The sequence below is a fragment of the Copadichromis virginalis genome, linkage group LG12 (assembly GCF_057382275.1).
Source record: "Copadichromis virginalis isolate Kocher_CV1m ecotype Utaka linkage group LG12, C_Virginalis_male_GT1.1, whole genome shotgun sequence".
Lineage (NCBI taxonomy): Eukaryota > Metazoa > Chordata > Actinopteri > Cichliformes > Cichlidae > Copadichromis > Copadichromis virginalis.
In genome coordinates this window covers 18,485,119-18,502,216 of record NC_140629.1, presented here as the reverse complement: position 1 = coordinate 18,502,216, position 17,098 = coordinate 18,485,119, and the positions used below count along the sequence as shown (strand labels likewise).

The 17,098-nt window shown below is 41.1% G+C and overlaps 1 protein-coding gene across 1 annotated transcript in view; it reads right to left on the bottom strand.

The window, feature by feature from the left end:
- Positions 1-17,098, bottom strand: part of arb2a (ARB2 cotranscriptional regulator A) — a 172,631-nt gene that overhangs the window by 144,960 nt on the left and 10,573 nt on the right. The window contains exons 5-6 of the mRNA XM_085475145.1: positions 9,232-9,297; positions 7,702-7,893 (exon numbers count right to left, since the gene is read on the bottom strand). Coding sequence (XP_085331271.1) covers positions 7,702-7,893; positions 9,232-9,297 — 258 coding nt within the window. The remainder of the gene's footprint in view (positions 1-7,701; positions 7,894-9,231; positions 9,298-17,098) is intronic.

Below are 17,098 nucleotides of genomic sequence, written 5' to 3'. Positions count from 1 at the left end.
TTAAAGTACACCGCTGAGCACGTTTAACCTCTGCAAACCTAAGGTAAAATAAACAAGAGAGTGAAACAGCCTTTAAATGTATGTATGTGTACATGGATGAGTACATGCAATATAAATTGATACAACCGCATATGGATTTTAAAAAAGGTGCTACGGTCCAGCTGTGAATGTGGAGAATTTTTCGGTGCGTTTGTGACTTCCAGAGTACGGGAATATGTTTGCACTGGCAGTAGAAGAGTGTTCCCTGTGAGAGAGTGAAGAGGTATCCACCACACACTGCCTGGGGGCCTCTGGAAGAGAGACTAAACAAGACCTTCCCACTGGGACACACATACACAGCCTGAAGCTGCAAATGACCTACTACCCACCTCACGCACACACAGACATAAACACACTCAATCATGCACGTACACACTGAGACAAAGCCTTTTTGATAATATAATTTAATTTCAAGAGAAAAAAAATTGTCAACTATCAAACATAGCTTAATGAATACCTACAAATAATGTTTACAATTTGATAACAATTTCTTTCGCATTTCTTTCTTTTTCTTTCTAAGCTCATACCATAAGAGAACCTCGGCAACATGAGAGTGCCTTTATGAATAACGCTCTCATCCAAGTTAGGGATTTCTTCGGTTTATATCTAACATCTGTACATATTCAGTTTCTGCTGAAATTGCTCTGTTTGCAAAAGACAACATTGCAGCACAACACATGCCTTAAAGCTAAGAATTTCATCATATCTATTAGCAGCATTTCTTTGAGTTCAACTTATTGTGGAATAATTACATTTCTTTTAATTTAAAGGGAAGCAACAGAAAGTGGACACAATCCTGACAGATCCCTGCCCCGGCTTTTATGGCACGGGGGGGTTTTGCAGCTCTCACAATGACTGATCTAAAGTGCTAGGTTTAAAGTCACACTATTCAAATTGGATTATGCTTAGACGAGAAATCCTCTAATACAATTTGCATGTGCTATGTGTGCAAATCCTGAGGTACTAAATACAAAATAAGTGATCTCTGCACAGTAAAATTACCACAGTTAATTTACTTTAACGCTGAAAGTGTTTAAATTAACACTTCCTGTGTTTATAGAGGCCAATCAACACTTATTAAGTCCAAAACATTTACAGTTGTTCCTTGAATTCTTGCTCTTAGCCCAAAAGTTAAATGTCATAATGTCACACACGTGTGTGAACGAGCTATTTAGCAGATTTACTTTGGGTGCAAATTACCAATGCCAGTTCTAGAAAATAGTAACTCCCACATGAAAATGTATTTTAAGAAGGGTTTCTCACATCTTAATACAACCCAAAGAGCATGTTCTACGCTAATGATTCAAACAAAACATTGATATGATCTTTTACCTGTGGTGCATGTTTATAAATGACCTTAAACCCACTGTAAACTGTCATTCTCATTCATCAATGTCTTGTGAAACAACGGTGGGTGTGTTTTCCTAGAGGAAGCCCGAGGATGAACATATCTTCTTTGTATCATTCTCTGACTAACAAATATAGGCTCCCCGCCAAGAGAAACTCAATGAGACCACAATCAATATACTGCTACAAGGTGTGCACACACTACACAGATACAGGATGATGTACGATTACCTGGAGCACATAACAATCAGCTGCGTGCTCATCCACCGTACACAAACACACACTCGCATGCAATTCACACACACATACATGCACACTACAAGGCACTTAATATGCAAATAATTTTTTTTTTTTTTTACAACAGGGACACCGCTCCATTGTTCATCTGGACGAAAGGGGGAGCAGATAGATAGATAAATAGGTCTCTAGATATCTAGCTTGGACGTCAATTGATGAAATTTCTCATACGGCAGCAGCAGTGCTGTTAGGACAGGGAATACCACCACAAAATAATGTTTTCTCTCCCTCTGATCAATTTTTAATTTGGCCCGTGCAGCCGAGCCCTTGGCGGGCCAGGCCCCGGTAATTATGGTGGGTTATTGACAGCTGCCTTCCCGCGGGAGGCTATTTAAAAGAGGTTTAACCCCAGAGCAAGTCCAGGCCCCACACCCGCCTTTGAAGGTGTCAAGTGCATTGATCTGAGCTGCGGGATGCGCTGGGACCTTCCCACCTGGAGGTGTGTGTGTGTGTGTGTGTGTGTGTGTGTGTGTGTGTGTGTGTGTGTGTGTGTGTGTGTGTGTGTGTGTGTGTTGCTTGCAGGGCAACTATTACAAGGCCACAGCAAGGCGGAGCATCTTTTGACCTCACACACACACAAACTGTCCTCTGGCTAAGGCTGGCTAGCTGGATAGATACCTGTCTGGCCTCTGTAACCACTTGATGCCCCAAGATAGACTGTGCACACACTATACATACAATGTTATCACTGAGCTACACACACACAAACAAGTTAACTCACAGCTTAGGGGGAATTAGAAGAACTAATGAGAGAGGAGGAAGAAGAATGGTGACTGCAGAGACAAGAGACAGAGAGATATCCTCTTAACACATGAGGCCATGACACAAGCCAGACAGATGATAGAGTGTGAGAGTGCGCAGCCAATTCTGAAGAAGACATCATCCAGCAAAAAAAAAAAAGAAAAAAAGAGGGGGGGGGGGGGGGGGGGGGTCATGACAGAAATTAGAAGAGGATTCCTGTGTTTGAGTGTGTCTGCCTTCGCTGCCCCCTTTCAGCCTCCCATTGAAATTCTGGGCAGATACAAACCCCTAGGCTTTTGACACATTTTCGAAAACACCACACCCCCTCTTTCTTTCCAGAGAATCTCCAGTGTCGGGCCTGACTCACTATCAAGAGAGTTAGTGAGCGAGCAAGAGTGAGATGGAGACAAGGAAGGGGGGGCGACAGCGGCTATAGATCCGTTTTGTATGAGCAACTTTCAAATTAAATTGAGTCGTTCGTGAAGACCTTGCATAACGCTCGTGGTTCGTGTGGAGCTGTGTGCGCACATGCTAACAAACTGGAGGGTTGAGAGACTTGGTATTGTAAATGTATTAATTCATATGTAAATGATCTAAAAAGCAATGAGAAGGAGTTTAAATTCATAAACTATTTTCTCATGCTGAAGACTTCTGACAATCTGACAAAAACGTAAATTGAAACTCGGTGGCTGACAAAAGTTACAAGCATTCAGAAATACTAAAAAGGAAATTAGGTTTTGCAGGACCGCAGCAGAATACAGAAAATTTTAGAAGAAAATTTCTCTACTGGTAGCAACTAGTATCACCGGCAAAATGCAAAATGCAAAAAAAGGCAGCTGAATAAAAAGGATGAGGGAGAAAAAAGTTAGGAAGCGATGTAAAATAAAAGGATCAACTTTGCTGCATCTTGATCGTACAATACCAAACAGCTACAACCTCAAAACAGGATTCATGTACATTGTTTTTATATGGATGCAAACTAGTTGAAAGTCCTACTCCTAACTCCAACACCTACCATATAACTTATGATCCCACCTTTCAATATTCAATATCCCTCCTCCCTCAAATATTCCGACTGTAACCTCACAGTCTAAACTCTCTTTCCCACCTCCTCATCCCCTCCAAACCCCATGGCACGCACCCTACACCTCCACCATCTCAGTCTCAGGATGCAGAGCATTGACAGGGCCAGAAGGTAATGATACAGCTGCCATGATGCAACAAGCAGACCTGTCGACTGTCAGGAATTGAAATCATGAAGGAATAAGCTGTCATTAAGAGGCCCTCTCCCCGTAGTGGAGCTGTCAGATGCCTGCCTTCTGCCTACTCTCTCTCTATACTCCCGTCTCTCCTCTGCCAGTCCCAACCCATTTGCAGTCACTCCCTCGTCCTCCTCTTATTTCTCTCTTTCTGCATCAATCCTTTCCACACTCCTCTCCTTCTTTCCACTTCTGCCCTCTTCCAACCAATCATAACCTGTTTCCCTTTCTGCACCCCACACCCCATCAACTCGGCTTTTTCTCAGATTCCTCTTTTCCACCTCTTCCACCACTTTGTGTTTGTTGCTGGAGCAACCTTTTCTCCTTCTCCTCTCACCTGTCATTTTACTTCTACACTTTGGGAATAGCATCACTTAGATGTGCACACATGCACATAAAGACAACATGCATGAGGCCTACACAGATGGCACAAAAATTTTCCCTCAACCCAGCATTAATGTGCACTGCGCCAAATAGTCCCGAGTATACCCTGCATCCAAGTGTGATGTGTTTGCGTCTATGTATGTGTGCTTTCTCTGTGTGCACGTGTCTATGTGACTTGTATTTAATGTATATGTTTTTGCCAGGTTATTAATGTGTCACCATCATACAGCAGCGTGAACAAGACATGGGATGAATATGGGAGAAAGAGACAGGTGATGGGAAGTAAATTGCGGCGTAAGAGACAGACTGCCCTGAGATTCACCCAACAATGTGATTGTGTGTGCATGTGTGTATGCGTGTGTGTTGCGTGAAGGGGCTGATTAACTAGCCCAATCAGCAATTTTTCCTACAATCGCCTGATTGGCAGAGGTGATCCCATCGGAAGAGAGGAAAAGCTGACTCGAGCTTCTGAGGAACATGGCGAAGAATTCCAGAGTGTGCTCGCACTACATCCACACACATTACAACAGCGCTGTGAATTAACAGTTTTATCCGTATGTGCGTGTGAGTAGTGATTCTGTGTTTTGCCAAGCCACAAGCTCCCCCAGATTTCCTTGAATGCACTCTAGTTGACCCTTTGCTGCAGGCTTTGAATTTCCAATCAGTTTCCCATGAGTAACATCACATGAGCTACACTCGAGACAACAGATTGTTCCCACAAAACGGACCCTAATCTAAACATAATTAAAAATTATACTGAGAAAATGTGACATTCTGACCCAAAACCACACTTAACAAAGTTATAAATAAAATAATGGCATGTGTGTTGCTTTCACACAGTCACACAGAATAAGCCTGTTCTAATGAACAGTTTAAGTCCAGACACCTATTTTTTTTAGGTCTGCACTCCTGATGATGGGTTGGTTACTTTCACACAGCTCATTTTCAATTAAATGACTTTAATTAAGTGGATATATACGCTATTTTCTTTGATTGTTTTGTCAAAATCAATCAGTCAATCAACACGATTCCTTAATTTTCCAAAATGACTTCTGACAAGTCAGGAGCATTGTGTTTAGCAGCAGAACATATCCGGTAGGTAGACAGAGCAACATTTGATAGCCACAGATTAAACTGCTGACAAATAACATAGAAGCAGATGTAGTAAGGAAAGATTTGGACTGCAATCCAACATAAACACATGTAGCAACAACTTCACAAACAGTCATCTCTTTTGCCCAGGGAGGGATAGGGGCTACTTGTCAGGTTTCAGATCTCACCTAGTCATCACAATTTTTGCTGTACCTCTCTTCCCACATGTTTGGATTAAGAAGTCCCCTTGGCCGACCAATTAGGCATTCATTATAAATACTGACACAGAAGATAAATTTAAAATAACGTATTACTCATGTCATGTCGCTGTGAGTGTTTGTCTTTGTGCTGGTTTACTGGGGAAAGGCTGTATCTTTAAAGAGTAAGATGGGATTCATCTGTCATTATGATGAATTAGTAGTTTGCACAGGTATGTGAGCTAGCCAGATAAAATGTTTAAGGGGAAGCGCATAAAAGGGGAGTAATAACATCATACAATTACATGTCAAATACCTGATATAATATGGCCTGTGTATGCTCAAAGAAATATTGATACCACTACGTATTATTAAATAAACGTGGGTGCCTTTTTATAACGTTGGCTGGTAGTGTAGGGTAGCTACGGAGTTTCTCCTTCTGTGCTGGAGGCAGAAAAAAAAACATTTCAATTCATATCCCTTTTTAATTTTTCCTCTCACCTCAGTACGTGCTTTCATGCAAAACTCTTACAATAAATATAAAGTAAAATCTAAAATAAAATCATACAGTACATACTGTAAGACCAAAAAGGGAAATGACAAATCTTATCAAATTTGTAAAGTTGACACCAAAATCGCGATAAAGTGAGTCTTTTTTGAAGATGGTACAGTAGCTGTAACTCCGGTACATAAGACATCGAGAGACACTGTGTGGTATAACATAATATAGTACAAACATGTCCATAATGGATGCCAGCAGCATGAATTGACTGTAAATGTGTGTGGCTTTTTCTCCAGTGCGCTCACAGTACAAGGCCCTTGTGCAGTAAATGTCTGGATGATGATTTGTCAGGGTGCAAGAACACGATTTCTTGTTTACTATGATGAATGGGCAACACTCGCACCACACACACACCATGTTCTCTATATTGAAGCTGTCACTTTGGCTCTCCACAGCACAACCCTGCCTTCTCCAACTGTAACACCAGCCGGGGTAACTGTATTAGACAGTCTAGGGGTACCTGATTCATCCGTTAGCGCACATGGACACACATGCGCTACTCTAACTTCTCCAGTTGTTGTACACAATAGGAGAGGGATTTACACAGCAGCGTTTTTATGTTAATCAGATGGGCAAAACGAAGGAAGGCGGGAGAAAGAATCTAGTCTGTGTCATCTGGAAGAGTAGGTCATTATACATGAAGTGGTAGTGAGGATAGAGAAGCGGGTGAAAATAATTAGACAGAAAGAGGTACCTTTTGGTTGCTGACACATACATTTGTGAAGCAGCCTGTGAGCTGGTTTAGGCATGCACACAATAACATGCCTCACTCTTTTCACATTATATATCAAACACGCATTCCCAATTTGGCAGTCTGTTTAAGCTGCTGATTTTTACCATCTCTCCCTCTCGAATAAGTGCTGCTGTTCCCTTGCATCGCTGTCTGCTGTTTCAACCAGTCCCCCCAGCATCCACCATTAGGTTTCTAGAAATTCAATTTAATTCCATTTTATTTGTATAGCACTAAATCACAACAGTCACCTCAGGCACTTTAAATTGTAAGGCAAAACCCCCAAAATAATAGTGAAAACCTCAACAATCAGATGACCCCCTACAAGCAAGCACTTGGCGTAACCTCCAGTTTTTATGTGCACCTGTAAAACTAAAAGGCTAGAAACTCTACATTGTTCCCTCTCGCATCACAGTCATCCATGAACACATGAACGCTACACAAGAATTCTGTGAAAAGGAAAAGTGAAGAAAGTCTTTCGGTTTATTAACAATACAAATGAAGCCAAAATTCAGTGCGTGATATCATTTGATGGTAGGAGTTTGCACCTGTGACTGTATGCCTGCTCATTATTTGCCTCTGTGATCATATGAAATGTGAAATGTTCAAAGTGTTCAGCATCATAATTTCTCTTATGACCCCAGGGCGAAGTTTTGTTTTCTTTTCCTACGCTTGCGTAAGCTGTACAATGAAGTTAAACTGAAGTGAGTCGATACAGTAAATCAAGAGTCTAAACTAATAAACCAAAAAGCATGCCTGCAATCCCATTCCAACACCGAGTGAAGTACATAACATCTAAAATATGATTCCACACTGAGTCTAACTTTGCCACAACTGCTCAACAGCCCCAAACATTCAGGCCTGTGTTTCAAATAAACTGTGTGCTGCACCCATCACACCAAAATCGTACAAGTCCTACAAAAACCACCAAACCAAAGCTGACTCCCAGTTTTGCAAAATAAGGGGGAAAAAGAAAAAAGAAACAGGTCACAGACCAGAACATTCGTTCAACAGATAATAAAATAGCTTGAAATTCTTTGTTGTGACCTCTACCTGCATGGCTCTTTCAATGAAGGGGATCTGTGTCCCTGAGTTCAAGTCCTGGTTGATGATTAGCCTACGGGCCCACTGACCAGCCCGCACCACACCACTGCCCTGAATCAGCACCAGCAGCTTAGATGGGTTGGATAAGGCATCTGGGCTGAGGTAGATAAAACCGGTGGGTTCATCTTCTGTGGCATCCACCTGAACGTCCAGAAAAATACGGGTTACCACGTGTCAGCGAAATGTAATTCATTTCAAATACAATGCTTTAAAACAGTCTTGTTGTGATTTTATATGTACATCTCTGAATTCTATTGCTTTAGAGGAAAAAAAACACCTGAAAAAAAAAAGATATTTTCCATATGTAAAGTGCATGAGTTCTCTTGTGTGTACTCTAAAAAAGCTCACATGCATCGATACATTAACCACTCAGATAACAGTCCTTATAACAGAGAGTAAAACAGAGAGAGAGAGAAAGTGTGTGCCGTTGTGCTCCACATCCAGTGCTTCTTTGCATCCTTCCCAAGTATGCCTAGAATAACCGCTAAGGAGACAAACACTGTCCATAAAAGCCATGGGTGGCAGCTGCAAGAACTTAATCCAAACAGACAAAGGGAGCCAAGTGGGGGAGAAAATCTTACCCTTTATTCTCTTGTGCGCCCTCATTCCTTCTCCCTATACTTGGCTTCGGTTAATCTTCTTAAAATCTGCGGTCACAAGTTCAATGCCATGCAGGTGGACGGACCCACCACCAACACACACACACGCCGCATACGTGTGGGCGGGTGGGCAGCAGAAAAGCATAACAGAGCAATTTTCCAGGGGAATAATGAGATAAATAGGCCAGGCAGATAAACCAGTAAAAGTGTATGGGGGCTAATGAAAGGCGCTGACTCTGGCTAGGTGATTTATGGACACTGTTAGTGCTGGAGCTAACTTTGGCATGTTTCTAAACACTGGCGCTGCCTAACATCCCCATAAACGCGCACTGAAAAATGATCACTACTTTTATAAACAGAAAAAAAGAGCAGGAATGGCGAGGTAAAGGGGGGGAAAAAAGAGACAAACATGCTTCCAACAACAAATAAAAGGAATTAAGTGTGCGTTCTGAGCCTGGATGAGCTGGGCAAAGAATAACTCCACGATGGCAGAAGAGAAAGTCCCCTTCAGCGCAATTGAATGCAAAACAGATTAAGCATCAGCATGCTGCGCCTCTGTGCCTTTGAAATGAAACGTCACAATACAGTTAATTTGTTGAGGAGACACTTTTGCACAAAGGATGTGGGCAGAGGAGGAGGGTAAGAAAGACAGGGAGTAAGAGAGAAACTGAGTGAGATAGAAAAAGAAAGACAAAGAATGAATTGGGAGAGCTGACTCCTCACAATCCCCTTTTCTTTAGTTTTTTAAACAGAACACTCAATATCATAATCACACTCTGAAGCCTAAGCATTTACGTCCATTTTAATATTTAATACTCCCTTTAATCTTCGATGGCATAAATCAAAGAAGAAAATGCCTCCTTTCAGTATGGGTACTTACTGGCAGGATTTCTTTAGTCATGTTGCACTTTTTCTCCAACAGCTCATAAACATACTGAGTGATGATCTGCAGAGGAAAAAAAGACACAGAAAACACACAGTGAGACGTTACACTGATAATACAGTCTTAAAGCAATTAATAATTTTATATTGCTGTTGATACAAATCCATCCCACAAAAGTCAACTAAACTGTGTGCATGTGTGAGCAAGTAATAGCACCCACTGTCAAGCTTACAAACAGAATAAAAAATACTATTCACAGCCCTCGTTTGCCCTCTGGTCTGTGTGTGTGTGTGTGTGTGTGTGTGTGTGTGTGTGTGTGTGTGTGTGTGTGTGTGTGTGTGTGTGTGTGTGTGTGAGCACGAGCAACTTGAAAGGGTCTGGATTGTACTATGTGTAGTGTGTGTACGTGTGTGCGAATCACAGTGTAGTGAGAGTGTTGAGGTTGTAAGTGCCAGGAGAGGAAATCTCCTGTACAAGCGAAGGGCTGATGTAAGTTATGTTTATCCCCGCAGCCACAGCACTAAAGAACCTTATATACCGAGTCATTCCAACCCCGGGCCAAGCCTTTCATGGTTCAGTGACATTAACAACGTTCTTTTCCATTTTCCTTTTTTTTTTTTTCTTCTTCTCCCCCTGTCCTGCTCAGCTGAGAACACAGAGAAGCACTCGGAACAGATTTCAATTTTTGATCAGGTGTGAGAGAGAGACAGAGGAGTTAACAGTGATAATAGATGGCAAGGCACGCCACCGCTAGCAGTAAGATGTAGTAGAGCTATTGACGCTGTTATGATGTCTCAACGCATGCTATGACAAACTCTCTGTCCTGTACATGTCACAACAATTGTGTTTGGTTGATGGACCACAGAGGGAGCTGCTGCTGCTATGGAGGCTCACATTGGTTTGTTTTAGAAGTGTTAGTCTTACTAAATCAGGAAACCAAAGGCCAGCCGAGGTGCCACAGCTACGCAGCGCGCCCGAGCTTGAGTCATGCTGAACCCATCGACCCCCAAACACAAACAAGCAACAACCAGACACTGCTATGTCTCGCCGCACGGAGCGGGATGATGCCCAAATGACATTAATGTGTGGAAAGGAGAAAACCTGCGCTGAGACTTAAAAAACACCAGAAAGCAGACATGCACACAACAAGCGGAACAGGGATTGGTCATTGCATCTTTTACTAAATGAAATGTTTGGTTAACAAGTTAAAAAAAAAAATATCCATTTATAAATCCAAACAATGTCAAATCATACAAATTGACCTTCACAAGCTGCCAGTGTTTTGCAGAACCCAGCAAACTTCCTGTGTGTACTAATGAAATTACTTATTTAGAGAAGGGAAAGGATCGCTGCTCAGTGCTACAATGCCAAGTGCAAAAATGTTCTGAATCAGTACAGAGAACTTAGATGAAAAGCAAACAAACAAACAAACAACAGTAACGCAACATTTAAGGGACATGAGGTGTTCAGCTTTTGCAACTTTTGGCACAAAAATAAACAAATAAATAAATATTCTTTAATTCTTTAGACCACATTTCATTGTTTTATGTCAACCATGGAACAATGAAATTATGCAGATCTCTAAAATTGCATGTACCAAACTTACTTAATAGATCTTTGGAACAGCAAGGTCAAATGCAAATTACGAACTCACAAATAAATAAATAATACAAAGAGCAGCTTTCGCGTCAAACATGAATTTAATGATAATCACAAAACTGTAACGTTATACCCAAAATAAACTCAGTGCTAACGTAGGATACTCCTTAAAGAGCAAAACACAAGAATTACATTATGAATCAGACACATATTGGCCTTATGCCAGCCAATCAAAGGCCAGCAGACAGACCAAATGAAATCATTGATTCTACCATTTGACCCTATGGGAGGGTGGTGGTAGAGGAGCTAAAACAAGCCCACCTCACCCCCACAGAACCTCACAGCTAATTCACTAAAATGTCAGCTGGTCTGATGAAGACTAAAATGATTCTGGGCCTCAGTATGCTAGTGTTTAATGACATCAATAAGCTTCACAGGAAATTTCATTTGCAGCATGTTATTTGTTCTGTGCCTCAGGTGGCTCAAGAAACATCTGATATAAAATAAGAAGAGAGAGTGAAGGGGAATAGGGAAAGGAGAAAAAATGTGTGTGCGGGGAAATGCAAGAGTTTCACTGCATGAATATGTTTCCACTCATAAAAGATAATGTAGATTATAAATAGGAAAATAATATTCAATGGACTGCTGGGTCATCGTATCAATTCTCTTTAGTTTATAATGTCAAGATCCAATAAGAGCTAAAGAGGGACAGTGCCACCACACAACATCCGAATTCCTTAGTAACAATGGCACAGACTGGATACACACTGAAACACGCACATACACAGGCAACCTACTTCTGTGCCGGCCTCCGAGGACTACGTCTCAGCAGCTGATCAGTACAATAAGAGAGGCCTCTTTGTCACCTAATTACCAATGTGTATTAGTGCTTTAATGAAAATGCCTGCAGGATGCAACTCTGAGTGTCTACATTGTCAGCATCAGACGATAAGACAAGCACGAGGAACTGATTTGGCAAGTAATATTAAGACACACAAAGAGAGGGGAAGCAAGGGAATGAGATGGAGAAACACAGAAGCATGTTTATAGGAGTGAAATCAATAGGTTTTACTGCCACAAATGCTACCATGATCTTTTTATCTGCAATTCGCTTGTATTATCAGGCTAACAAGACACAGGCACAGCATTATTTTAAATGTCAGCGCAGGTTTAAATTACATTAGTTTAGACTATTGTAAAAGGTTGAGGTCAAAGTCCCACACTACATGATGTTATCTTCAGGGACACACACAAGTGTGTCAGTTTGCAAAACATTTGTATCTGCACCCTTTACTTGGGGTTTTTTTTTTCAGCCTTCAGAGAAACAAACTCAGACAGAATGTAAATGATGATAAATTATACTAATAAAACAAACTTTCCACATGCCTGTGATAAATATACGCAGATCCTGGGACAATCTTTGGAGTACGAGGTCGCCTCTATGTCTGTGGTTTGTGTAGAGGAAGCATTGCGGTGATGAACCATGAAGAGGGGGATCAGAGAGGAAGGAAGGGACTTAGAAGGAAGCTCAGCAGGAGGAAAGAAAGAAGACATGAAGGGAGGGATGTGAAGAAATCCCCAGGACACATAGTCTCGTGCCAGCTCCCACAGCGGTGAACAGCTGAGAGGAGAAGGGGTAATTGAAGAGGGGATGTGGGAGAGAGAGAGAACAGTGCAGTGCATGGCCTTGATAAGAGGCCCTTAAGTGGGTGGGCAGTGACATCAGCTCCTCGCAAACTCCTGGTCATCCCCATAACAGTCTCCTCATCGCTCACAAACAAACACCACGCCAAGGTCTTAATGAAGACCATCGTGGCTGCAAGTAGATATACTCTTAAACTCCTCACAGAGAAGAGGACCTCCCACATTAAGTGTGTGTGTGTGTGTGTGTGTGTGTGTGTGTGTGTGTGTGTTCTCCCACTGATTGCAACAGTCATGCCTGGTTTGGCTGACCGCACCTGGGGCAATAAGCAGCTCAATCTTCCCAGAAACACAAAATAACAAATATTGGGAGTAAGAGAACCAAGACAGGAAGAGGAGGAACAGGAATAAGGGAAAGCAAAGCAAATATTAAGAGAAAAGAAGGATCGGAGCGAGAGGACGACAGTGATTAAGCAGGAAATGGTTTTGATGCTCAGTGCAAAGGGAACAAAAACTGGGGTTATAACAAGGAAGCAAAAGAATGTCATAATCTAAAATTAGCCCACAGACAAAATCATGAAATACAATTTGTTTGTATGTATTAATTATTTTTTAATAACATATTTTTAGCTGTTTTTCAGTCTCAACCTTTAAATAATCCAGAGTTTAAGTTTGAGAGCCAGTTTCAGGAAGTTAAAACAATGTAATTAGAAACATTTGTAACACTTACTGAGGCCACTGAGGCCACACTTCTTCATCTGCAAAACTATATTTAAGTGGAAGAAGGCACGTGTGAGGACATAGTAAAGACAGAGACACATACTGTATACACACATACACATGAAACCGAAGCAGAAGCACACATGCCTCTTGTCTCTCTAGTCCAGAGCCCTCTCCCAAAGCCACTTAGCCATAGAAACCAGAGAGCAAGAAGAGGCATCAAAGCTGTTTATATAATGAAACTGAAAGAGCTGCTCCGTGCCGTATCACTGACTGCACCCAGAAAAGCATTCCTTCTTCTCCAGAGAATAGAGGAAAGGAAGAAAAAGAGGGGAGAAAAAAAGAAGAAAATCCCCCTGAACAATGCAGCACAACAACAGCGGCAACAACAGCAAAGCATACTCAGAAAGAGAGATACTGTGAAAATGAGAGTGAGCGTGAGGCAATAGAAAGGTTGTTTATTTTAAGTCAGCCTCATGTACCAACAGAAAATGTATTAAAATAGGCCCTATTGCTGTGAATTTGTGATCTGTCAGTCCGCGTGGGAAACAAAGAGAGAGAGACAGAGGGAGAGAGAGACAGAGAGGGAGAGGGAGAATGCTGTAATTCCCATGAGGTCTCTGTCATTCTTCTGTCAGAGGAGAGAGGGCTCTCCAGGGGAAGAGAAAGTTCTCAGACACAGACAGACAGACTGTTTAAACTTAGCGTGGATATCCCTCTCTCTCACTCCTCTCTGCCCTCCCTGCACTGCTCATCCTAATGGCATCATAATGACCTCCTCAGGTGTTAACTGAGAAGTCGGCAGAGGGCTAATTCAAACTAAGGTATTGTATGCCTCGGTGGGTGTCGGCAGCAGCGACAGATGTCTTTGCTGTAACTAACAGCTCTCCTGTCTTTTCCCCAACAGCCCTTCCACCCCCACCCCCATCCCCTGCCCAATTCCCTTTTCTTTCATCAACTCAAATCCACCTCACCCACTCCTTGCAACCATTTTTTTTTTGTCTGGATGTGTCTGCTTCCTCCTTCGTGCTCTCACAAAAGCTGCAGCAGCAGTTTTAAAGTGTTTTGGGAATGGATACGTGATGGCAGTCGGTGGCTCAGGGCAGACAGCTGTCATTTATAGTTCCTCTTTAGCGAGATCCCATTAGCTTCCCAACAAAATGGTCCACAACTGTTATGGGGCCTCCTGGTGCTTTAAGTACAGTATGGAAGCCTGTATCCAGGGTTTCCATCATTGGCTGGATGCAACACTTAATGACTGCTCAATGACTTTTTATGGGTAACTCAAAGAACCTCTAAAAGCAAAGAACATAATCCATTTCTTGTTCAAAATGGGGAAAGAATGCTTCAAAGTTTGTTTAACAGAACAAAAATGTAAAATAAAACATCTGATTGAATAGCCTGTGAATCCAGTTAATAGTAAATAATATTTCTTATTACACCACTACTTCCCTACTTCTCAAAATAAGTCAAGTATATGACTGCTTTTTTCTTTGGATGCTCTTTGAAGACTAGAGTAAAACTAAAAGAGTAGTTTCTCAGTGTATTTTCAAAAACACTGTCAAAGAATTTGATTACAAAGGTTGGGTAGTGTTAAAAAACAAAGATGCAATATCTCACAGGTAACTTGTTTAACTGGCAACAGGTCAGCAACATGACTGGGTATACAGTAACTCCAGCAGAGCATAGCTCAACAATTTGGGAATAATGCCTATTTTCTGGGAGGACTGAGACTGAGAAAAAGGCAGGCTACACTCTAGACTGACGGCCAGTTATTAAAGGTACAGCAATTTAATCATAACTTTCATCAGCAAAAGTACTTTAAGATAAGGGGCATCTACCATTACTCTCAAAGGACAAGCAGTAAAATCAAAGGCCAAACACTTCAAGCAGGCTAAATATAAAGGAGATGTGGGGGAAAACATTCCACATTGTTGAGCGCAGATTTATTGTATGAGTAATATTCAAGCTCTGTTCTTTGAACACCTCCACAATTTTTGTCTCCTTCCTTTGTTTTTTAAACATTATTATGTCACACTGTGTCACAGAAATTGTCTCGTTAAAATTTAGAGGCAAAAACACTTTTACACTATTTTACACTTTTACACTTATTTGCAAATTTTTACACTATATAAAAGTTTGCAAATAACAGTTCAGTAGTCAACATGATTTAAAACAGCAGGTTAATTTGCTAGTGTTAGGATGTCAGTGCTGAACACAACAACGCTGTATTTGTTTCTTTAATATTATTATGGTAGCCAAAGTTACAAGTTCACAGACCCAAGACAGTATGTACAGTGCAATTCACACACTGTGTTAGATTAAATTAATCCAGATATTAACCCACCCACTGAACAATTTCATTGGATTAAGACTAGGTACAATTATAATCACCAAAGATTTTCTTTTGGCTGACTACAGTTTTTTGTTAGAAACCTGTTATACCTTCTTATTGAATATTTGCGCAGCGGGATTTATAATGATGCAGGATAATAACCCAAAACAAACCTCGCAGGTTTTCAAGAAGTATGTGAAGGCCAAAAAGAAGACAAAGAGAAAAAACAAAAGAGGCATTTACACACACCTGAGCTCAACACAAGGGAAAATATGCAGGGACAGCGAGCTTTCCTGACACCACAAAAAGCAATCATACTGGAAAACATGGATTTTGCACACAGGCCTATCTCAAGCACATTATGTAATTAAATACTAAGACATTTTTTCAAAGATTGAATTTTAATTTCAGATCACAGCTCATATCATGATTTCTAATTATAAATAATTAATGCCATTTAAAAGTATATTCACATTTGGTCTCAGACTTTTGTACCACGCATTTTATACCCTTCACTTGTTCTAGCACCAGTGCCCGAAACCTTGGCTAGCAAGTCGCCAATATGACAACCAATATCCATAATGTGGAAACAGAGTGAGACAGGAGGAGAAAAAAAGATAACAGAGGGACTGTAGATATTGTATGAGACAAGAGAGAGAGAGATAAAGAGACAATGAGAAAATGAGAAAGAGAGAGAGCGAGAGAGGGGGAGAGGGAGAGAGAGACAGCTCTCTAATTCAGCCATCTGGCTAGCTTTACTTCATTATAATATTCTGACTGTGTGTGTGTGTGTTTACAAATTTGTGACTGCCTTCCATTCGACAGATGCAGACAGAGCAGAGAAGAATCCTCATTTATTAACAGCTTAATAGAGCTCCATCTGGGCCAGACCCTATGCTTGTCTCCTATCAGAGAGATTCATCACCAAATCACTGGAATTAGACTACAACTGACACCTACACAGGCTGAGGTGACCCTGCTGCATTGAATAACATTGCACAGATAGCCCACTCTTTATTAAGCCGTAATATGCCATAATGATAACACTGAGAGCCAAAAATGGGAAATGTCACTATACCAGTAGTGTGTGGGGTTTTCAGGTGGGTTTCTCCAGTCCTATCTGTACAGAATAACCTAGCTTCCCTTACAAAACATAGTTCATATTATTAATAAACAGATGCTTCTTGAGTACATTTAAAGGTTTTCAATTTATGGATCTGAGGAATAACCTTCTACTAAAAGTCTGCTATATAGCGTACTATAAGTATTTCATTTATTTTACTAGATCTAAAAATCAGGGCGCTATCTAACCTTATGTAGCATTTCTTGATTTTGGAACCACAGCCCAGGCACGTATTTCCCCCCCTCACTCATATGCAGAGAAATATGACCAGTGGTCTCCGAACAAAGTGGACTGGTGGAACTTCTCTCACATACCATCTGCAAATCTCTCTACATAATACCATCATTATATGGCAGAAATTCGGAATGATTTTTTTATACATCAAAAATTATTTGCTGCTCTTGTGCACAACCAAAATTTTGTTCCCATCTCTTTCTTTTGCTTGG